Source organism: Oncorhynchus clarkii, chromosome 15, assembly GCF_045791955.1.
Source record: "Oncorhynchus clarkii lewisi isolate Uvic-CL-2024 chromosome 15, UVic_Ocla_1.0, whole genome shotgun sequence".
NCBI classification, from domain to species: Eukaryota; Metazoa; Chordata; class Actinopteri; order Salmoniformes; family Salmonidae; genus Oncorhynchus; species Oncorhynchus clarkii.
The window spans coordinates 13,985,496-14,010,495 of record NC_092161.1 but is presented as its reverse complement, the minus strand read 5'-3'; the positions used below and the strand labels follow the sequence as shown (position 1 = coordinate 14,010,495).

The 25,000-nt window shown below is 44.1% G+C and overlaps 1 protein-coding gene across 1 annotated transcript in view; it reads right to left on the bottom strand.

The window, feature by feature from the left end:
* The window catches only part of LOC139366679 (tumor necrosis factor receptor superfamily member 11A-like), a 21,545-nt gene extending 3 nt beyond the window's left edge, over positions 1-21,542 (bottom strand). Inside the window, exons 1-9 of the mRNA XM_071104365.1 lie at positions 21,240-21,542; positions 14,075-14,150; positions 13,177-13,302; positions 12,477-12,626; positions 12,259-12,343; positions 6,293-6,477; positions 6,043-6,092; positions 5,000-5,960; positions 1-2,007 (exon numbers count right to left, since the gene is read on the bottom strand). The exon at positions 1-2,007 is cut by the window's left edge and continues 3 nt beyond it. Of these exons, the coding sequence (XP_070960466.1) occupies positions 1,691-2,007; positions 5,000-5,960; positions 6,043-6,092; positions 6,293-6,477; positions 12,259-12,343; positions 12,477-12,626; positions 13,177-13,302; positions 14,075-14,150; positions 21,240-21,314 (2,025 nt within the window). The 5' untranslated portion in view covers positions 21,315-21,542 and the 3' untranslated portion in view covers positions 1-1,690. The remainder of the gene's footprint in view (positions 2,008-4,999; positions 5,961-6,042; positions 6,093-6,292; positions 6,478-12,258; positions 12,344-12,476; positions 12,627-13,176; positions 13,303-14,074; positions 14,151-21,239) is intronic.
* Between the last annotated feature and the right edge of the window lie 3,458 nt (positions 21,543-25,000).

Sequence of the window (25,000 nt, the reverse complement as noted above, 5' to 3'; positions counted from 1 at the left end):
TTATCAAAACAGTTCTGTAATTTATTGCAATTTGATTTGAATCAATATGTACATTTTATTTACAGATATGAACAAGTTAAACGTTTCCACTTTCAACTCCTGAAAGCTATATTTGATTAGTTAGCTATTGAATACCTGGTTTCAGACCTGGACTTGTGGAGCCAGATTAACAAACTCTCAGTTCTTAATGAAGGTCAATAATAAATCATGAGTAGGTGTTTAATTATCTCGGTGGGTGAATCCTAGGTCTCCTGCTGGGCACAAGATTGTTACCCCTCTTACTCACAAGAGTGTGGATCACCAAACCACTTCCATGGTTTTTGTAGTAAGACAATAAGGTCTTTGGTTCCAGAGATTTCTTCATTAGTCCTACACCTGACAGCATAAAAAACGTTTAAAAAAACAAACATTTACATGTATATTATACACTGAGTCCACAAAACATTAAGAACACCTGCTCCTTCCATGAAATAGACTGATCAGGTGAGTCTGGGTGGAAGATGTGATCCCTTATTGATGTCACTTGTTAAATCCACTTCAATTAGTGTAGATGCCCACAATGCCCACTGGCTGCAAAAGACATGGATTCATTTAGGGGGCATTACGGCCACACAAAGGGCATGGATTCATTTAGGGGGCATTACGGCCACACAAAGGGGATGTAGCCGGGAAATTAGAGGCATTATCAAGTGCTTGTCAAATTGTGAACGAGAGACTGATGAAGTGTGTACATCCTGCACAGAAAAACAAAGCAGAGCTCATTCCTTTAATGCAACTTTTTTTCAAATGGTCATTAGAGTTGCATCATGCAGCCTTAAAATGTATTAGAAATCAATACATATAGCCCAACATTTGTATCACAACTAAAGTTACACAAATAACTCTAAATTAAGCATATAAGAGTACTGTACCTGATTCTTTGTTAACCTCTCAACACAGAATAGCACCATGTCATTATTATTCAGCTTTATTCCATTAGCCCATTGTTCAATTATATTCTTCATATTATAAAATATAAAATGATGCCACGGAATTCTAAACAAATCTTATCTGCTAAATGAACTAGTGCAGCCCACAGACATATGGCATAGCCAGATCAGGATCTAACATAAGGACAACTCAGAGTATGCTATTCTGTTCTTCTGAAATAGACTACATTTTCTTCATATCATGTTTCTTTAGAACACTCAAAAATAAATACTGGATTTACTGTGATGGTTTAGGCTATATTACATGGATTTATTGTGAAGGTCTAGGCTATAATACATGGATTTATTGTGAAGGTCTAGGCTATATTACATGGATTTACTGTGATGGTTTAGGCTATATTACATGGATTTATTCCATTTTTAAAGGTCTGCATCAGTGACTTGTAGGAAGTGGAAGCCAGGAGATGCTGAATGTGTTTATGTTAATTAACAGTCAATTACTGTGAGACAGGCAGTTATTTGCTTGACAATCACCAGCTGACAAAATTTCATGACCGCCAAAGCTCTACATGAGACTATTGAGAAACAACCACAAGGGCAGATGAGGATCACAGTCCTCCAGGTCTATGGCCCAGTTCCAATACTTAACACCTACCCAGGAAGACCGTGGACGATTGTTTGGAGTAGGTCGTAGCAGTAGGTTTTGGACAGGCTTCGCTCCTCTCGTGGTTTAATGGTACACTATCCACCATTTTCACGTTTCAATTCTCCCTCGGCCACTGATCAGTCACTTCCTGAACCGGCAGGTTGTCCTCCTGCCGTAGGGGGTTATGGGTAATGGAGTTTACTGAGGACGCCACTGACGAATGGCTGACGCTTTTGGAGGAGATGGAACTCTGGAACATCGGAGCTCTCTCATTGGCCTGTTCCTGGACGGGGCTTCCGAACGCATCGTCTGGCCCCTCCCCCTCGTTGCCTAGAGACGTCTGGCTGACGTAGACGACGATGACGTCAGCGTTGAAGTTCATCACCTGACCACTAGAGATGAAGGTGGTGTTGTTGTTCCCCGTCACCTGACCTGAGAGAGAACGAGAGAGAGAGAGAGAGAGAGAGAGAGAGAGAGAGAGAGAGAGAGAGAGAGAGAGAGAGAGAGAGAGAGAGAGAGAGAGAGAGAGAGAGAGAGAGAGAGAGAGAGAGAGAGAGAGAGAGAGAGAGAGAGAGAGAGAGAGAGAGAGAGAGAGAGAGAGAGAGAGAGAGAGAGAGAGAGAGAGGGGGGGGGGGTAAGGGGTCAGTTTAGCCATCATGTTAGGGGCAACCCCAGATGACTAATAGCCAGTGGGCGTGATGATGATGGTGCACAGTCACCACAGAAAGACCGTGGTTGGCTGCGGTACCTTTGACCATAGCCCTGGTCAAGGACATCCTAACCATATCCTTGAACATCAGGGTTTCAGTGTAACAAGCAGTTTTCATTCCATGTGAAAATGTACACATTTATTCAAACCACCACTTAGACAGAGAAGTACAGTTTGTCAGAACATTATCACAGACGACATGTTCTGTTCACTACAGAAACAGATACTGTCATTAAATCTGACGTTATACAGTGGCAAAGAAACATTTGTAGTGAAATTTGATCTGATCTTCATCTTAGGCACAACAATAGACATTGTGTGCTTAAACTAATAACACACAAATGATTGTATTTTTCTTGTCTATATAGAATACATCATTTAAACATTCACTGTGTAGGTTGGAAAAAGTATGTAAACCCCTAGGCTAATGACTTCTCCAAAAGCTATCAATGAGACGAGATTGGAGATGTTGGTTAGAGCAGCCTTGCCCCATAAAAAACACTCACAAAATGTACGTTTGCTATTTACAAGAAGCATGGCCTGATGTGAATCTTCTCTCTTTTACAAAAGAGATCTCAGAAGACCTAAAGTTAAGAATTGTTGACTTGCATAAAGCTGGAAAGAGTTACAAAAGTATCTCTAAATGCCTTGATGTTCATCAGTCCCAGTAAGACAAATTGTCTAAATGGAGAAACCCACTGCTGTCCAAAAAAAACGTTGCTGCACATCTGAAGTTTGCAAAAGTGGCTTCAACAGAAGAAAATACACCTTCTGGAGTGGCCCAGTCAGAGTCCTGACCTCAACCCAATTGAGATGCTGTGGCATGACCTCAAGAGAGCAGTTCACACCAGACATCCCAAGAATAGTGCTATTTTGTAAAGATGAATGGTCCAAAATTCCTCCTGACCGTTGTGCAGGTTTGATCCGCAATTACAGAAAACATTTGGTTGAGGTTATTGCTGCCAAACGAGGGTCAACCAGTTATTAAATCCAAGGGATCACATACTTTTCCCACCCTGCACTGTGAATGTTTACACAGTGTTTTCAATAAAGACATGAAAATGTATAATTGTTTGTGTGTTATTAGTTTAAGCAGACTGTATTGTTGTGACCTAGGTGAAGATCAGATTTCATTTTATGACCAATTTATGCAGAAATCCAGGTATTTCCAATGGGTTCACATACTTTTTCTTGCCACTGTAACTTCCAGCTACTGTAGCATCAAGCCTTGCAGCCAGACACCACACTGAGCCATCGGAACATTCAAATGAAGAGGAACAAACTTCCATCTGTTCCCTTATTTCCATATTCATAGATCACACTACTGATGGCATTTATAAACACAACCGGAAACTTACAGACATCCATGTCTGATGTCGTCTGCTGCCCATTTCAACACACCTCCTCCTCCTTTCTATCCCTCCCTCTCGCTCTCTCGCTCTCTCGCTCCCTCTCCCTCTCTCCCTCTCCCTCTCCCTCTCCCTCTCGCTCTCTCTGCAGTTTTCTTTCCTTCTCTAGTTCCTTTAAAAAAAATCTGTTTAGAGGTGCAACGAGACCCCAGACTTTCACTGAGTAACTCTTCACACATTTTTATACACACAGACACACATGCACACATTTATCATAACCTATGTGTCAGTGTCTGGAATCACATCTGAAATAATTGACTGGAACTGTAACACCAGTCTGGCCAGGAATACCTGCTGTCTCTGTGTACAGCAGACTGTTTAGAGTTGAACTACCCTAGGGAGGCAGATAACATAAACCGTACACATGGCATAGTAAGAATAGAAAAAAACTTTCTGACCACACGATTGTGAAACATTTCAGTCTAAAGTGGCTTCCTCTCTTCATGTCCTTTCCTTCTTCCTTCCTCATGTGATCATGTGATCATGTGATCATGTGGAAGAGGTGTCCTTGCTTCGCTCTCTGTACTATTCTCACCCATCCTGCAGCTCTTTGTGAAGGAGAGGAGAGACACAGAGAGGAAATCTCAATAGACTGTTGAGATGCAGCCCCTGTCTCTCGCTGTCTCTCTGAGGTGTGATCCCATGTTTAACCTCTGAGCGGGAAGTCCAGTTGATTACATGTTATTACTGCATTATGGGAAACTGTGTTTATTTGCTTACTACTGCCTTTGGGCATAATTCAAGTACACAGTGATTGATGAGAGTTTGAAAGTGTGTGAGTCTGGGTATTACTCAAGGGCTGGGTATTCAGAGCACATCTTGTTTCAATTACACCTGTGGTCACTTTGAATAACCCTGTGGAACTCTGGGTAAACAGGAGTGTTGTGTGTGAGCTCACACTCCGAGAGTTAAACACCCACCCATGCACACAACCACACACAACCACACACAACCACACACACACACACACGCACGCACGCACGCACACACACACACACACACACACACACTGAATGTTACAGCGTGTAATCACTGGCTCATCACACACATTCCTACTGTGTGTGGTCCTTAAGACAACAGGAGGTCATTAGGTGGAAACCAATACATACATTTTGGAGGAACAACATTGAGATTTCAGAATAGCCTTTTCACAGTCCTATACAATAACCCAGGTCCAATAAGCCAGGAGAAACACCAGTGGATATATGTATCTTTCCTCTTTAACAATGGTTGGAATGTATAATGACACGTGTATTTAGCCTTTTCTTATGAGTGTGGAACTGCTAGAACTCTGCGCTGTATCTACCTGAGGTGAGTGCTGGTTCCGTGAGTTGACTCTGGAGGCTCTCAGGGGCACAATCCAGCTCCGAGCCCCCAGACGAGAGCTTGTTTCCCCCAATGTCCCTCCAAGAAAGTCCCTGGTTTTGCTCACTGCTGGAGGCTTCAGAGGTCAGCTCGGATTGCCGGTCACCCACAGTTACAGAGGTCACCGAGGGGTAAGGAGATATAGTGGAGGTCAAAGGGGGCGTGGCTTTTGTGGTGAGGGTGGAGCTTATGCTGCAGTTCAGTCTGTATAGCTCCTCCCCTTTCCCCTGTGAGCTGTCAATAAGCTGACCTTTGACCTCTGACCTGACTTGGGTCAGCGGCGGGTAGAGGTCACATGAATGGTCAGCGGGGGAGAGAGAGGAGGAGGTGGGAGAGAGGGAGAATGGGGAGGAGGTATGGCTGCTCCTCTCAGAGCTCTTCACTTGCAGACCCTCTACCACCTTGGCCCTCTCCCTCCCTCCATCTTTCCTTTCATCCTTCTCTCCCCCCTTGCTCTCCCCCTCTCCTCCACAGGAGCAGGTCCCGAGGGTTCCAGGGTTGACAGCCTGGCTACAGTCTTCATTATCCCCTACCTCTAATGGTTCCCTGACAGACAACACACACACACAGGAGCCAGCCCACAGTGGAGACACACACACATCCTCTGGTACAACCTCCTCACACACACCATCCTCAGAAACCTCCTCTGCCTCCCCTGACCCTTCACTCCCCACCCCCTCATCCTCCTCCTCCCTCCTCTCCTCGTCCTTCCTCTCCTCCTCCATCTCTTTGGTGGGTGGCAGTTTGACCCGGTCACCAGGTGTAGCTGTAGGACAGGTGTGTGGTGTTTCTGAGGGGCTGTGAGCCAGGCCAATAAGACAGGTTGTCTCACGCAGAGTGCCGCTCTGACCCTCTAGTCCCCCTCCCACGACGCCACTGTGGTAGAGAGGGGCCAGAGTCTCCTGGAAAGAGAGACAGACAGATTAGACTATTTGTAAACTGTTAATGCGTGTCATCTTGACCACTAAAGAGAGTATATCTTACCTGCTGTATCCTGGTCCTTTTCAGATTCTGGACACATGATCGTAAATTCACTGTCAGACGTAAGAGGATGACATTAGTCAGTCATTTCGCTCATTAGTCAGTCATTTCGCTCATTAGTCAGTCATTTCGCTCATTAGTCAGTCATTTTGCTCATTAGTCAGTCATTTTATGCCAAGACATATTTCTATAAAAGCAAAATTCCCTCAACATCATGGTCATACATAACAAATGTGATCTCTGCCTCAGGTACCTGAGAGTAGTCGAAGTTTTTCCTTGTAGCAGAAGAGCAGGAGGATGAGGAGACAAAGGACAGTGATGACTGACAGAACCCACAGTAGGACCCAGGAGGTAGAGGCACCAGAGAGATGGGGTCCACATACAGCATCAGTCTGGTCGCTCCCAGTCTGCTTGTCACTCTTCCCCAGACCATTACAACTGGGAGGAGAAAACACAGGGGAGGACAGGACACAGGGGAGGAGAGGACACAGGGGAGGAGAGGACACAGGGGAGGAGAAGACACAGGGGAGGAGAGGACACAGGGGAGGAGAAGACACAGGGGAGGAGAGGACACAGGGGAGAAGAAAACACAGGGGAGGAGAGGACACAGGGGAGGAGAGGACACATGGGAGGAGAGGACACAGGGGAGGAGAGGACACATGGGAGGAGAAGACACAGGGGAGGAGAGGACACAGGGGAGGAGAGGACACAGGGGAGGAGAGGACACAGGGGAGAAGAAAACACAGGGGAGGAGAGGACGCAGGGGAGGAGAGGACACAGGGGAGGAGAGGACACAGGGGAGGAGAGGACACAGGGGAGGAGAGGACACAGGGGAGGAGAGGACACAGGGGAGGAGAGGACACAGGGGAGGAGAGGATACATTGTCATTATTTCTGTTTTTAGCAATCCAGGCATTCCATCTCTCTTTATCTCTTTTTTTCTTTCTCTGCTCTCTCTCTATTCAATTCAATTTAAGGGCTTTATTGGCATGAAAAACATATGTTTACGTTGCAAAAGCAAGTGAAATAGATAATAAACAAAAGTGAAATAATCAATAAAAAATCAACAGTAAACAAGTTTCAAAGGAGTAGATAGATTTCAAATGTCATATTATGGATATGTACAGTGTTATAGTGATGTGCAAATAGTTAAAGTAAAAAAGAGAAAATAAATAAACATAAATATAGGTTGTATTTACAATGGTGTTTGTTCTTCACTGGTTGCCTTTTTCTTGTGGCAACAGGTCCACTAGCATGTTACATGTGAAACAAGAGGGAAAAAAACTCAAGACCACCTTCACTCCACACAGAGTTGCGTACAAAGCTCTCCCTCACCCTCCATTTGGCAATTCTATCCTCCTGATTCCTGCATACAAGCAGAAACAAAATTAGGAAGTACCAGTGACTAGCTTAATACGGAAGTGGTCAGGGGACGCAGATACTAAGCTACAGGACTGTTTTGCTAGCACAGACTGGACTATGTTCCGGGATTCATCCGATGGCATCCGATGGTACACCACAACAATCAGCGGCTTCATCAATAAGAGCGTCGATGAAGTTGTCCCCGCAAGTGACTGTACGTACATGCCCTAACCAGAAGCCATGGATTACATGCAACATCCGCACTGAGCTAAAGGGCAGAGCTAAAGGGCAGAGCTGCCACTTTCAAGGAGCAGGACAGGCAAAGCGTAAATACAGGACTAAAATTGAATCCTATCACACCAACTCCAGATGTGGCAGGGCTTGATAACTATTCCAGACTACAAAGGGAGCCCAGCCGCGAGCTGCCCAGTGACACAAGCCTACCAGATGAGCTAAATTACTTCTATGCGCGGGTCGAGGCAAGCAACAATGAAACATGCATGAGAGCACAAGCTGTTCCAGACAACTGGGTGATCATGCTCGCAGTAGCCGATGTGAGCAAGACCTTAAAACAGGTAAACATTCACAAGGCTGCAGGGCCGGACGGATTAAAAGGACGTGTACTCCTAGTATGCACTGACCAACTGTCATGTGTCTTCACAGACGTTTTCAACCTGTCCCTGGCCGAGTCTGTAATACCTACATGTTTCATGCAGACCCCCATGGTACATGTTCCCAAGAACACCAAGGTAACCTGCCTCAATGATTACCGAAACGTAGCACGTCTGTAGCTATGAAGTGCTTTGAAAGGCTGGTCATGGCTCACATCAACAACATCATCCCACACACCCTGGACCCAGTCCAATTTACATACCGCCCCAACAGTTCCACAGATGACTATATTATAATCAACAATGAATGCCCCTTTCCACCTGGACAAAAGGAATGCCTACATGATAATGCTGTTCATTGACTACAGCTCAGCATTAAACACCATAGTGCCCTCAAAGCTCATCACTAAGCTAAGGACCAGAGGAGTAAACAACTCCCTTTGCAACTGGATCCTGGACTTCCTGATGGGCCACCCCAGGTGGTAAGTGTAGACCACAACACATCTGCCATGCTGAACCTCAACATGGGGGCTCTTCAGGGGTGCGTGCTTAGTCCCCTCCTGTACTCCCTGTTCACCCATGACTGCGTGGCCAAGCACGACTCTAACACATACACTCCACAGAGCTGGGCTTTACGGAACAGTGCCCAGAAAAAAGCCATTGTTTAAAGAAAAAAATAAGCAAACACGTTTGGTGTTTGCCAAAAGGCATGTGGGAGACTCCCCAAACATATGGAAGAAGGTACTCTGGTCAGATGAGACTAAAATTGAGCTTTTTGGCCATCAAGGAAAATGCTATGTCTGGCGCAAACCCAACACCTCTCATCACCCAGAGAACACAATCCCCACAGTGAAGCATGGTGGTGGCAGCATCATGCTGTGGGGATGTTTTTCATCAGCAGGGACTGGGAAGCTGGTCAGAATTGAAGGATGGTGCTAAATACAGGGAAAATCTTGAGGCAAACCTGTTTCAGTCTTCCAGAGAATTGAGACTGGAATGGAGGTTCACCTTCCAGCAGGACAGTGACCCTATGCATACTGCTAAAGCAACACTTGAGTGGTTTAAGGGGAAACATTTAATAGACTTGGAATGGCCTAATCAAAGCCCAGGCCTCAATCCAATTGAGAATCTGTGGTATGACAACGTCTTAGGGCTAGGCGTCCAGCTAGTGGGACAAATTCCGGTGCAACTGGAGGGTGCGCAATTCAAATAAATAATCATAACAATTATGGATATTAAACATTTAGGTACATACAAGTGTCTTGTATCGGCTGAAAGCTTAAATTCTTGTTAATCTAACTGCACTGTCCGATTTACAGTAGCTATTACAGCGAAAACATGCCATGCGATTGTTTGAGGACGGCGCCTCACATCAAAATATTTTTCCTCTGGCACAGGTTTCATAAATTCCCAAATTCCTCCGACACAGGTTTCATAAATATTCACTTACTTTTTGAAAATCTTCCTTTGATTTGTCATCCAAAGGGTCCCAGCTATAACATGTGGTGTTGTTTTGTTAGATAAAATCCTTCTTTATATCCCAAAAAGTCAGTTTAGTTGGCGCCATCAATTTGAGTAATCCACTCGTTCAACATGCAGAGAAAGGAATCCAAAAATCTACCCCTAAACTTTGTTTCAACAAGTCAAAATACGTTTCTATTTACTCCTCAGATACCCTGAACTGTAATCAAACTATAATATTTCTTTCGGAAAGATGCGTCTTGTCTTCATGGCGTCTTGTCTTCAAGGCGCGCCCAAACACAAATTTCCAAGACTCTGTCCCTGTACTAAAACGGATTTTTCGTTTTGGAAGTTACAAGCCTGAAATCTTGAACATAGACTGCTGACACCCTGTGGAAGGCATAGGAATTGCATCCTGGGAGCTATAATTATGCCCCTATACTTTCCATTGTAATTTCTATTGTATGGTCTCTCTCAAAAAAAACCATTCTGGTTGGTTTTTCTTTGGATTTTCTCCTATCATATATATTGTGTTATATTCTCCTACATTATTTTAACATTTCTACAAACTTCAAAGTGTTTCCTTTCCAATGGTACCCATTATATAAACATCCTGGCTTCAGGGCCTGAGCAACAGGCAGTCTACTTTGGGTACGTCATTCAGACAGGAAGTGGAGAAAAATGGGGCCTAGCCCTAAGAAGTTTTAATGAACCCATCCAACTTGAAGGAGTAGTTTGCCTTGAAGAATGTGCAAAATCCCCATGGCTAGATGTGCCAAGCTTATAGAGACATATCCCAAGAGACTTGCAGCTGTAATTGCTGCAAAATGTGGCTCTACAATGTATTGACTTTGTTTTTTTGTATTATTTCTTGCTTGTTTCACAATAACAAATATTTTGTATCTTCCAAGAGGTAAGCATGTTGTGTAAATCAAATGATAAAAAAATGTATTTTAATTCCAGGTTGTAAGACAACAAGATAAGAAAAATGCAAAGGGGGGTGAATACTTCCACAGTTCACTGTATAGCCTCGTTATTGTTATTGATCTGTTGCTCTTTAATTGTTTACTTTTGTTTATTTAGTAAAAATTCATATTTGTTGGTAAGTAAACATTTCAAGGTAAAGTTGTTGTTGTATTCGGCGCATGTGACAAATATATTTTGATTTGATTTGAAATCTTGCTGCTGTGATGTCACACTGTGGTGTTTCCCCCAATATATATATGGGAGGGAGGTTATCAAAATTGGATTTGTTTTTGAATACTTTGTGGGTCTGTGTAATCTGAGGGAAATATGTGTCTCTAATATGGTCATACATTTGGCAGGAGGTTAGGAAGTGCAGCTCAGTTTACACCTCATTTTATGGGCAGTGAGCACATAGCCTGTTTTCTCTTAAGAGCCAGGTCTGCCTACGGCGGCCTTTCTCAATAGCAAGGCTATGCTCACTGAGTCTGTACATAGTCAAAGCTTTCCTTCATTTTGGGTCAGTCACAGTGGTCAGGTATTCTGTCACTGGGTACTCTCTGTTAAGGGCCAAATAACATTCTAGTTTGCTCTGTTTTTTGTTAATTATTTCCAATGTGTCAAGTAATTCTCTTTTTGTTTTCTCATGATTTGGTTGCGTCTAATTGTGTTGCTGTCCTGATTTTCTCTGCCCTTGTTTGTGTCTGTGGTCAGAGCCCCAGAACCAGCTTGCTTAAGGGACTCTTCTTTAGGGTAATCTCTCTGTAGGTGATGGCTTTGTTATGGAAGGTTTTGGAATCGCTTACTTTTAAGTGGTTGTAGAATTGAACGCTCTTATCTGGATTTTGATAATTAGCGGGTATCGGCCTCATTCAGCTCTGTATGCATTATTTGGTGTTTTACGTTGTACACTTGTTGTTTGTGTAGATAGATTTTATAACGTCATATGTTTATCCCTCAGCACCACAGGCCTTTTTGGGTTGAAGGGTTTGTATTTTGTCCTGTAGTTCATTCAATGCAATTGGAGAATCCTGCAATTGGAGTTTCTGGTAGTCCTTAGTAGCTGATTCTAAGATTTGTAATTGATCATGTACAGTATATGTTTTTGCTGTTTGTTCTTTGTGATAGAGCCAAAAATAAGTGGTTTATCCACACATCTACATCTTGGATAGATAACTCTTCGTGTTGTTGTTTGTTTAGTGTTTTCCTATTTTCCCAGAAGTGGTTAGAGTCTATGGATTCTTCAATTACATTGAGCTGATTTCTGACGTGCTGTTCCTTCTTTTTCCGTAGTGTATTTCTGTATTGTTTTAGTGACTCACCATAGTGAAGGCGTAGACTCAGGTTTTCTGTGTCTCCATGCTTTTGGTTGGACAGGTTTCTCAATTTCTTTCTTAGGTTTTTGCATTCTTCATCAAACCATTTGTCATTGTTTTACATTTTCTTAGGTTGTCTGCGTTTAACGTTTAAGATATCTTTCACTCTCTCTCTCTCTCTCTCTCTCTCTCTCTCTCCCCATCTCCCTCTTCCCCACATCCCCCTCTCTCCTTCTCTCTCTGCTCTCTCTGCTCTCTTTCTCTCTCTCTCCCTCTCTGTTCTTTCTATTGGTTCACCACAGAGCCAGGCAGTGGTAGAAGCAGCTGTGTGTTCCAGGGGAAGTGGTGCGGCATTGGTCAGAACACTGATGCGGTGGAGCTTTGGGCGCCTGCAGAACCCCGTTCCTGTCTCACTCGGGCACACTGTTATAAAAAATACGAGCACCCAGGGAAAAATATTTGCATGACGGGACATGGTGAACAGTATGTGTGTGTGTGTTAACTCACTTGGTCCACAGACTGCATGGTTCCATAGAGGTGTTGGGAGAGAAATGTCCTCTCTTGCACGCAACACAAGTTCTCCTGCCCGACTCTGAGTTTAAAACACAAACAACAGAGGAGAAAGAGTAAACAACTGGACTGCTGACAACAGTCCAGTGTGTGGTTTTGTGTGTGTGTGTTTGTGTATATGCATTCCTGCATGTGTGTGTGTCTCTCTCTCTCACCAGTGTCAGTCTCCAGTCCATATCCTGGTCCACAGGTAGGAATCTTCTCACAGAACTCACAGTTGATGGGAGAACACTGTAAACCAGGTTTACACTGACAGGGTACTGCAGCCAGGCGGTTACTGGGCCTCACACGGTTAAAGCCCTTACCTGGGGGCCACACACAGGGGTTAGAGGTCAGCAGACACCACAGACATCAGCATCTCAAAAAGGCTTTGTATAAAATGTCAGACAATCACCAGTTGAAACTGACTAGAAAACACAGCTTCAACAATAGACTACTGACTCCACACTGCACCGAGACCAAGACCCAGTCACCCAGACTCCTGACTCCCCCCAGACCAAGACCCAGTCACCCAGCTAGACTCCTGACTCCCCCCAGACCAAGGCCCAGTCCCCCAGCTAGAGTCCTGACTGCCCCCAGACCAAGGCCCAGTCACCCAGCTAGACTCCACACTGCACCCAGACCAAGGCCCAGTCACCCAGCTAGAGTCCTGACTCCCCCCAGACCAAGGCCCAGTCACCCAGCTAGACTCCTGACTCCCCCCAGACCAAGGCCCAGTCACCCAGCTAGAGTCCTGACTCCCCCTAGACCAAGGCCCAGTCACCCAGCTAGAGTCCTGACTCCCCCCAGACCAAGGCCCAGTCACCCAGCTAGAGTCCTGACTCCCCCCCGACCAAGGCCCAGTCACCTACTGACCTGTGTCACAGAACTTCTGAGGCAGACACTTGGTCTCGTTGGTCCAGTCAGGCTGGTACTCATCACTGCCACACGGACGACACTTGGTGTCAGAGTAAGCAGCACACTCTGCAAACACATAGGACCCTGGGGGAGAGAGAGTGGGTTAGGGGGAGGCCAGACTGGCCCGCTGGTATTATCCCAATATGTGATTTCCAATGCTTTCTCAATGGGAGTCGCACATTTGACGGGCCAACGGATACATAACCATCCGTTTAGCCAATTATAAAACAGGGAAGTTAATACGTCACACACTGACCACAGACCAAAATGAATTTGTTCTAATTTGGTGTCCGTAAGCCACAGATCAGTCTGACTCAGCCCTTAGTCTGGACACCAGTTATACACCAATATTCCAGTGGTCTGCGGATGTAGGAGGGGAATGCAGTATGTTTTTGTGTGTGTGTAGAGTGGTTCCTCCTTTAAAAGTTGCGGAGTACTGCAGCACAGCTTGCGGGGTGCCGCAGAATTCTGTGGCACGTTATTTAAGTGTCAGCCATTGTTGCCAGAATGACGCATTTTACCACAATCTTCCACCATCTACCACAAACGGTCACGGCATAAGCTCCAAACTTTTAAAGGAAGAACCACTGTATGTGTGTGTGTGTGTGTGTATGTGTGCGTGTATATGTGCGTGTGTATGTGTGTGTATGTGTGTGTGTGTATGTGTGTGTATGTGTGTGTGTGTGTATGTGTGTGTGTGTGTATGTGTGTGTGTGTATGTGTGCGTGTATATGTGCGTGTGTATGTGTGTGTATGTGTGTGTGTGTATGTGTGTGTGTGTATGTGTGTGTGTGTATGTGTGTGTATGTGTGTGTGTGTGTGTGTGTGTGTGTGTATGTATGTGTGAATAGTTTACCTGGTTCACACCTGCTGCAACATCTCTTTTCTTTAAGGTACTGCTGCTGGGAACAGGTGGGTCTAGACAGGGCTCTCTGGAAGGCAAAACACGGACCACTATGATCAATCTGGTTGTGTCAAGGTGACAGTAAATCCAAGCACAACATCATTCATTCATTCATGCATTTGTTTGTTCATCCATCCATAGGCATGATAAACCTATTAGCTCTCAGCTCATGAAATGAAGGATAGGAAAGGGAGGAAGATTGCCCAACTCTTGCCTGCTGTCCGAAGAGAGAAAGAAAAAGAAGACCTTAATGGTTCACGCCTGTTACCACGGCAACCTTCCTCACATTCTTCCTGTTCTATGGCTCACGCCTGTTACCACGGCAAACTTCCTCACATTCTTCCTGTTCCATGGCTCACGCCTGTTACCACGGCAACCTTCCTCACATTCTTCCTGTTCCATGGCTCACGCCTGTTACCACGGCAAACTTCCTCACATTCTTCCTGTTCCATGGCTCACGCCTGTTACCACGGCAACCTTCATCACATTCTTCCTGTTCCATGGCTCATGCCTGTTACCACGGCAACCTTCCTCAGGTTCTTCATGTTCCATGGCTCACGCCTGTTACCACGGCAAACTTCCTCACATTCTTCCTGTTCCATGGCTCACACCTGTTACCACGGCAAACTTCCTCACATTCTTCCTGTTCCATGGCTCACACCTGTTACCACGGCAAACTTCCTCACATTCTTCCTGTTCCATGGCTCACGCCTGTTACCACGGCAACCTTCCTCACATTCTTCCTGTTCCATGGCTCACGCCTGTTACCACGGCAAACTTCCTCACATTCTTCCTGTTCCATGTCTCACGCCTGTTACCACGGCAACCTTCCTCACATTCTTCCTGTTCCATTGCTCACGCCTGTTACCACGGCAACCTTCCTCACATTCTTCCTGTTCCATGGCTCACGCCTGTTACCACGGCAACCTTCCTCACATTCTTCCTGTTCCATGGCTCACGCCTGTTACCACGGCAACCTTCCTCACGTTCTTCCTGTTCCATGGCTCTTGCCTGTTACCACGGCAAACTTCCTCACGTTCTTCCTGTTCCATGGCTCTTGCCTGTTACCATGGCAAACTTCCTCCCTGTCAACAGAGCTCCTTCTGGAATAAAACTTTGTTCTAATGATGGTGTTGTGGTCTAGCCACCCTGTGCTGTTGGCAGGGGTACGGGGGTAAGCTAATACAATACCCCCCCCCCCCCCAAAGTAATAGTGTTATGAGAGAAAATATGTCGAACCCAGACGTAAAAAAAACGACTCAATCTTAATTTCTATAAATCTTCATTTCTATAAACCACCACCACCACAGGCCCAAAGTGCTACGGCCCAGTATTACTGACCCCATCCTAAAGCATCTGACATTAGCTCCGCCTCACTGTCACATGGTGCAACTCCTGTCCCCTTCCCTCTGTCTCTGCCCCTACTGAGTGTCCTCCAGTCACAAATCATTTTTTTTTAAAGCTTTTCACCTTGGAGTTTATCTTGTGACCCACCAAGTAAACAAAACAAAGTCTCTAGCCAATTTATTTAACCATTATTTAACTAGGCAAGTCAGCTTAAGCTGCATCCCAGAACCAATCAGCTGACTGGCTGCCACCAACCTTTTGAAACCCCCCAATGATAAACTGTTTCGTCTGTGCGTCTGCAGTGCCCCAAAACATGATGACACAAATCCCAACAAGTGTTTAATTACTTCCACAGAGTGTCTCACATGAGTCATTGTTTATAACGCCACTCATAGTTGTGACCACAATCATAATGATCAACATGTGTTAGAAGAGACGAGATGATGAGAAGGACACAGTTCCCATACATCTGCAGAGAAGACAATCTTATAGCGGGATAAAAACACAGAAAGGAGGTGGGCGAAGAATGGAGACGTGGTTCTGGGCGAAAGGGGACAGGAAACCAAAAGAATGCTGGGAATCGTATTTCTGTTTTAGCTGCCTCTGAACATCAGGCAATAATTATGAGACATTGTTGCAATATGTTTTCATTCCCTAAATATATAAGAGCATGGCCAGATCCACCCTAAATGATTACAGGCTATACAGAGAGAGACGGGCCAGGATGTAACATAGACGAACAACCTTTCTAACTTTATCTAAGAGTGCAACTACAGTCAGTTCAGTTACATACAGACAGCGGTTCCAAAACTGTCTGGATGCCAAACTGTTTTTGTGTGTGCTTTGACCGATCTAAAAGTATTTGAGTTTATCTTCTGTTGTGACCCACCAAGAGAGAGAGAAAGAGAGAGAGAGAGAGAGAGAGAGAGAGAGAGAGAGAGAGGAAGAGAGAGAGAGAGTGAGAAAGCGAGAGAGAAAGAGAGAGAGAGAGAGAGAGAAAGAAAGAAAAAAGAGAGATGGGGAGAGAGAGAGAGAGAAAGAGGGGGGGAGAGAGAGAGAGAGAGAGAGAGGGGGGGGGGGAGAGTGAGAGAGAGAGGGGGGAGAGAGAGTGAGAGAGAGAGAGAGAGAGAGCGAGAGAGAGAGAGACAGAGAGAGAGGGGGGAGTGAGGGGGGAGTGAGAGAGAGTGAGAGAGAGAGAGAGAGAGAGAGAGCGAGAGAGAGAGAGAGAGAGAGACAGAGAGAGAGGGGGGAGTGAGGGGAGAGAGAGAGAGAGAAAGAGGGGGGGAGAGAGAGAGAGAGAAAGAGGGGGGGAGAGAGAGTGAGAGAGAGAAAGAGGGGGGGAGAGAGAGAGAGAGAGAGGGGGGGGGGGAGAGTGAGAGAGAGAGGGGGGAGAGAGAGTGAGAGAGAGAGAGAGAGAGAGCGAGAGAGAGAGAGACAGAGAGAGAGGGGGGAGTGAGGGGGGAGTGAGAGAGAGAGAGAGAGAGAGAGAGAGAGAGGGGGGAGAGAGATCTGTGATCCCTGATTCATATCATCTCCTATCATCTGACTCCTGGCCAACGTACCTCACAGCTAAACCTGACTCCTGGCCATCCTCCTTCACTAATTAGAGATTCTGGAGAGGTGCCTGAGAGCGTTTTCCACCACCATCAACAAAACACCAAATGATGGAATGGTGTCGCATCCCTTGGATAGAGTTCCAGACACTTGTAGAATCTACTGTGCCAGTCAAAAGATTGGACACGCCTACTCATTACAGGGTTTTTCTTTATTTTTACTATTTTCTCCATTGTAGAATAATAGTGACGACATCAAAACTATAAAGCGGGAACCACGATGCGTGGGAACCACGATGGTGGGAACCACGATGCGGAGATCATCCGTTCACCTACTCAGCGTCTCACAAAGACACAGCGGTTGGAACCAAAAATCTCAAATGTGGACACATCAGACCAAAGGACAGATTCCCACCAGTCTAATGTTCATTGCTTGTGTTTCTTAGATCAAGCAAGTCTCTTCTTCTGGTGTCCTTTAGTAGTGTTTTCTTTGCAGCAATTCGACCATGAAGGCCTGATTCACACAGTCTCCTCTGAACAGTTGATGTTGAGATGTGTCTGTTACTTGAACTCTGTGAAGCATTTATTTGGGCTGCAATATCTGAGGCTGGTAACTCTAATGAACTTATCCTCTGCAGCAGAGGTAACTCTGGGTATTCCTATCCTGTGGCGGTCCTCATGAGAGCCAGTTTCATCATAGCACTTGATGGTTTTTAGTGACTGCACTTGAAGAAACTTTCAAAGTTCTTGAAATTGTCTGAATTGTCTGACCTTCATGTAATGATGGACTGTCGATTCTCTTTGCTTATTTGAGCTGTTTTTGCCATACTATGGGCTTGGTCTTTTACCAAATAGGGCTATCTTCTGTATACCACCCCTACCTGGTCACAACACAACTGATTGGCTCAAACCCAATAAGAAGGAAATAAATTACACAAATTAACTTTTAACAAGGACACCTGTTAATTGAAATGCATCCCTGCTGACTACCTCAAGCTGTTATCAAGGCAAATAATGTCCACCAGTACTTATCTCACATATCAAATGCATTTGGATTTGTTTAACACTTTTTTGGTTACTAAATTATTCAATATGTGTTATTTGATGATTTTGATGTCTTTAGTATTATTCTACAATGTAGAAAATAGTATAAAATAAAGAAAAACCCTGGAATGAGTAGGTGTGTCCAAACTTTTGACTGGTACTGTGTGCCAAGGCGCACTGAAACTGTTCTGGCGGCTCGTGGTGACCCAACACCCAATTAAAACAGTTTTTTGTTGCTGCTTCCTCTATGTTGGCAGTTACCTCTAAGGTACTCGGCCAAGATACTGCATGATAATCTCATGTTTTTTCATGTCTTTTCAATTATGACTTTCAAACATTTTACTATTGGTTCACAAACCACGGAACAGCTATTTAGAACAACTATCTCTGTCTAAATAACTGTCTGTTAATCTCTTGATGTGGACAGTAAACAGAACATTCTGCTGCTCCTTTGCAAAGTACAAGGCTGCCAATATATTTGACCACAATTGTAGTTCCTGTATTTCGCAATGCTACATCTGACATGCAGCCTACTGCTCAGAAAGTTGCAACATCAACCTGCAGGAGGGGGGAAAACAAAGAAGAGAAAACCTCCTTAATCTCCCAGGCAAACCCACATGATTCTGGCTTACAGTTACAAGACAGCAGCCAAACACGCACGTACGCACGCACGCACGCGCGCACGCGCGCACGCACGCACGCACGCACGCACACACAACCACATACGCACGCACATACGCACGCACACACACACACACACGCACACACTCACGCACACACACACACACACACACACGCACGCACACACACACACACACACATACACACGCAGTGACTAAGGGGCTGTGTGAGGGGCCTCTAGCCAAGCCAAGCCTACAGTCACATCTCTGGTGCCAACCAAATAGACCTCAACCACATTCATACTTCCACCAGGACACAGTGGACCTAAAGAACTAAACACTAACATACCAAGAATAGACATAAAATCTTCATCTTCTGATCAAAATACTGCCTATTTCCCAAATTTGACGCAGCTTTCTGTATGCAAAATAAGATTTTCATCTATGTGAACAGTGCCAAATCTGAGCATGTCTTTATAAGGAACGTCATACCCTCATCATACTTTATCCCACATTTTCACCCAAATAACCAGACCAATAACAGGCTATAACCTAGTGTACACCCAAATAACCACACCAGTAATAGGTTATAACCTACTGTACACCCAAATAACTACACCAGTAATAGGTTATAACCTAGTGTACACCCAAATAACCACACCAGTAATAGGTTATAACCTAGTGTACACCCAAATAACCACACCAGTAATAGGTTATAACCTAGTGTACACCCAAATAACCACACCAGTAACAGGTTATAACCTAGTGTACACCCATATAACCACACCAGTAACAGGTTATAACCTAGTGTACACCCATATAACCACACCAGTAACAGGCTATAACCTACTGTACCCCCAAATAACCACACCAATAACAGGCTATAACCTAGTGTACACCCAAATAACCACACCAATAACAGGTTATAACCTAGTGTACACACCAGTAACAAGTTATAACCTAGTGTACACCCATATAACCACACCAATAACAGGTTATAACCTAGTGTACACACCAGTAACAGGTTATAACCTAGTGTACACACCAGTAACAGGTTATAACCTTATCTTTGTCATTCCCACAACCATAACCCATCACGATGCATTGGAATGGAAACGGGAACGTCCGGTGAAAACAAGGTCAGCAAGGAAGCATCCAGTTTTATGCGGCTACTGAGGTTTACCGGGACCGGGAGAGGGGCAGGAGCATGTGGACGCGACCCAAACATAACTGTTTCCAGTCATTGCTGGAACATAAACATATCTTTCAATGTATATTTATCTCTCAACTCCACCAGAGCAGTAACAATGGTTAGATGGAAACAACAACAAAAACACCCACAAATGTAGTTGTTTCAACTAATTGTTAACAAGTAACTGGTTCTACAGCCTTTTTATTTGTTTACTAATAGTATTACCTGAACCCCCCAAAAATTGTTGCCCAAAATTAGCTCCAATTTGAGAATACTTTGGCAAAAAAATTCAGTCAATTTAAAATGATGCTTTTGCTCAAGTTGTCTCACATGTTCGTTCAACTGTGAATGATTGTTTAGGCATTTGAACCAACGAAGGCTGTGAAAGTAGTTACACACACAGTGCTTTTAACATACAATGTTTTACATTTACAGATTTGACACACCTTGACATACTGTACATGATCATTTATACAGTTTATAAAGTAATTATTCAAACATGTCCTCATCTGTGATCTGCCATCCGACCTTCCTGCTACGACACCATGGCTGTGTCAATTATCAGTTCATATTCGCTCACCATCGATTTGATTGACTTATTTCAACAATTTGAGGTTTTTCTGTATGGTTGTCTAATGTTGCAGGGGCATATTATTCTGTTCTATTGTTGCCCCTGAGTCACTATGGTAAATATAGTCGTTTTTCTTCAGTGTGTTTTTAACAGAGCTAAGATTAACTTTGAAGTGTAAATTGTAGCAATACAGGTTCAATCAGTTATTGACACAGACATGGCTGTAATGCGGGAAGATTGGAATGCTGTGAACCAAGAGGTTGTGAGTTAAAATCCCAGTTGAGGACATGTTGAATAATAATTACTGTATAAATGAACATGCACAATGTAATCATATAAGTCAACTGTGTAAAATGAAAACATTATGTTAAAGGACTGCGTGTAACTTCTATTTTAGTTAAGATGCCGAAATAATAATTTCTAGTTGAATTAACATATGAGTCAATTTGTAGCAAAGATACATCATTTTAAATTGACTGAATTTTTGCCTACATTTTCTCATATAGGAGCTAAGATTGGGCCAACTAAAAATGTTAAGTTCAGGCAACACTTTGACCAAAGAGTTGAGTAAACAAAAAAAGCATGTGGAACCAGTTACTTAATGAATAATATTTAGTTAAAACAACTCAACAACCCAAAAAAATCACAGTGTAGGCAAGATCTGTGAAAATGTTTGATACATCAGCTAAAACAGTTGTCTTGCAATGGCTAGTGTCACTATCCAGAATACACAATGAAACTATTCTAATCTACATGCAGTACTTATTTGATGTATGCATGTTTGACTTACCTGTGCACACAGAGTGAGAACCAGATGGATGATCCAGCCTTGAAATATCCAACTGGTGGAGAAGTGAACTCTCATCTCTCCTGATTATTCACACACCAGAAAATAGAAGAAATCCAGTTGTCTTGTACAGATTTAGGATGATCGATATTGTCGACATTCAAAGGAATCAGTGTGGTTTGTCTGTAAGGCTGGGGATCTTTGGGGGTACTGCAAGGAGCCTCCAGACCCGTATATCATTCTCTCTCAGCATTCCCGGTAAAGCACGCTCTGCTCTCCTCTCTCCTCACCAACGCACTCTGGAGTGAGCAGCCTCTTGTCTGAGCAAGCTTGTGAAAACAGAGTAAGCTTACTAGGGGAGAGAGATAGTCTAAACTCCTCCTATGCCCTTGTAACCCCCCCCCCCCACCTCTCCGTGTGGGTGTTTTGATTGCCTCAGACGTGCGTGAGATGTTTTGCATCTCACAGTTAAAGTAATGTGCTTTCACATTTAAATGAACCCATATTAACCATCTAAATCCACATAACTTCATACATCTAGGCTGTCTCTTCCTCTCCACTGTCTTAAACTAACTTGACATTCTGTGGTGAGTGTTGTAATGCATTCATTGCAATGAAAACAATGCACAAACCTAGTAATATAGAGATTTAGGGGCGATATTCTGAACCACTGACAGTGGTTTGAACCACCACTACATTCATAGGGTAAACACAAAACCTATTGCCATAAAGGTTCAGACCCCTTGGCTGGTGGGTATGTGACATGTGTAACAAAATGAGTGAGTGGTATTTGGGGACCCTTTGTACCAGCCTCATTTATCCTCTCTCTCTCTCCCTCCCACCTCACCTCCCTCTGCTCTCCTGTCTGTACTCCACTCTCAGCCCTACCCCTCCTGCATCCATTCTAAGCCTCCAGCTACAATTTAATATTTGCATAACCGTCACTTTAGATTAGAAGAATGGCTTTCTTCACATTTACTCACCCCTCCTACCTCTCTCTCTTCTCTCTCTCTCTCTCTCTCATACCAGGGACCAGCATAATCTCAAATGCAAATTCTTGTATTTCTATTTTTTATAGGTGTTTGAGGGGGGGATATTTCATGGGAGAATTCTCTGGAACTTGAGAAAAGGAAATCTTCTAATTCCATGCTCCAGGAACACCGAGCAGTCTGAGATGGAGTTGGACTTCTAATTACTGTAGGTCATTCCAGGATTCCGTGACACTTTGCTTCGGACAACGATGATCCAAAGAAGCAGGGATGTGTTGTGTGAGTGAAGTCATTTCTGATGTATAGAAAGATACACTCTCTGTTTGTATACACTGTATATGATTTGCTGCTATACAGTTATAAGCCTACACTTCATGTCAATACAAATTACTATTATAATTTATTTTTTCACCTTTCACCTTTTTTTCACTTTATTTAACCAGGTAGGCAAGTTGAGAACACCTTTATTTAACCAGGTAGGCTAGTTGAGAACACCTTTATTTAACCAGGTAGGCTAGTTGAGAACACCTTTATTTAACCAGGTAGGCTAGTTGAGAACAAGTTCTCATTTACTTACAACTGATACCTGGCCAAGATAAAGCAAAGCAGTGCGACAAAAACAACAACACAGAGTTACACATGGAATAAACAAATGTACAGAAATGTCTATGTACAGTGTGTGCAAATGTAGTAAGATTAGGGAGGTAAGACAATAAATAGGCCATAGTGGCGAAATAGTTAGAATTTAGCAATTAAACACTGGAGTGATAGATGTGCAGAAGATGAATGTGCAAGTAGAGATACTGGGTTGCAAAGGAGCAAACAAATAAATAACAATATGGGGATGCGGTAGTTGGGTGGGCTATTTACAGATGGGCTATGTACAGGTGCAATGATCAGTAATCTGCTCTGGCAGCTGGTGCTTAAAGTTAGTGAGGGAGATATGAGTCTCCAGCTTTAGTGATTTTTGCAATTGGCTTTGGGGATGACCAGTGAAATATACCTGCTGGAGTGTGTGCTACGGGTGGGTGCTGCTGTGGTGACCAGTGAGCTGAGATAAGGCAGGGCTTTACCTAGCAAAGACGTAAGGATGGCCTGGAGCCAGTGGGTTTGGCGATGATGGCACTGTGATAGACTGCATCCAATTTGCTGAGTAGTGTTGGAGGCTATTTTGTAAATGACATCGCCGAAGTCAAGCATCGGTAGGACAGTCAGTTTTTCGAGGGTATGTTTGGCAGCAATTCGTTCCAGTCATTGGCAGTAGAGAACTGGAAGGAAACGCTGCAAAGGAGGAGTTGGCTTTGGAGCTTGTCTCTTTCATTGATGAGACCTTAACAACGACACAGTTAAGTCACTGGAAGGGCTTCTCTCTGTTCTGTCTTTTGCCCCCCTCTCTCTGGCCCTTCCCGTAAGCCTTCGCTTAGTAGGCGGGGCCTATCTACAGTTAGCAGAGTGGCAATTAGGAGCTGGAACTGACGAATGTAGAAATTAAATGTTTCAACTTAAACTCTGAACATATCACTAACACACAACATGCACAGTTCAAGGCTTCAGTTTAGCCTCTAATACCAAACACAGCTAACGCCACAGAGCCATCTGCCTGTGTCTGTCTGCCTGTGTTTATGTCTGTCTGGCTAAACATTGCCCAAGAGGCCAAAGCAAAGTGATTTATTGGGCATGTTCGGCAAATAAGCCTCCACCCACCCTCATTTCTGCTACAGGCAACCCACTCACAAAGGGAGAGTTAAACCTGGACAACCAGGAAAGGGCAAGGAAGGTTTCCATTAATACATGCTCGTGGTCTGCCACCCTCGGAATGTGACTGTGTGTTTTCGGCCATAGAAGTGACCACAGTGCTGGACTCGGCTCAAAGGGTTCCTTATCCTGTTTGCAGGTGTCACTGGCAAACGCGTGCTCATGCGCACCCCCCCACACACAGAGCGGTAAAAACAGTAGAAGGGACTTGTGGTTGCAACTTGAAAACCATTTCAAATAAAATCTAATGTTATTAGTCACATGCTGAATACAACAGGTGGAGTAGACCATACAGTGAAATGCTGAATACAACAGGTGTAGTAGACCTTACAGTGAAATGCTGAATACAACAGGTGTAGTAGACCTTACAGTGAAATGCTGAATACAACAGGTGTAGTAGACCTTACAGTGAAATGCTGAATACAACAGGTGTAGTAGACCTTACAGTGAAATGCTGAATACAACAGGTGTAGTAGACCTTACAGTGAAATGCTGAATACAACAGGTGTAGTAGACCTTACAGTGAAATGCTGAATACAACAGGTGTAGTAGACCTCACAGTGTAATGCTGAATACAACAGGTGTAGTAGACCTTACAGTGAAATGCTGAATACAACAGGTGTAGTAGACCTTACAGTGAAATGCTGAATACAACAGGTGTAGTAGACCTTACAGTGAAATGCTGAATACAACAGGTGTAGTAGACCTTACAGTGAAATGCTGAATACAACAGGTGTAGTAGACCTTACAGTGAAATGCTGAATACAACAGGTGTAGTAGACCTTACAGTGAAATGCTGAATACAACAGGTGTAGGTAGACCTCACAGTGAAATGCTGAATACAACAGGTGTAGTAGACCTTACAGTGAAATGCTGAATACAACAGGTGTAGGTAGACCTTACAGTGAAATGCTGAATACAACAGGTGTAGGTAGACCTTACAGTGAAATGCTGAATACAACAGGTGTAGGTAGACCTTCAGTGAAATGCTGAATACAACAGGTGTAGTAGACCTTACAG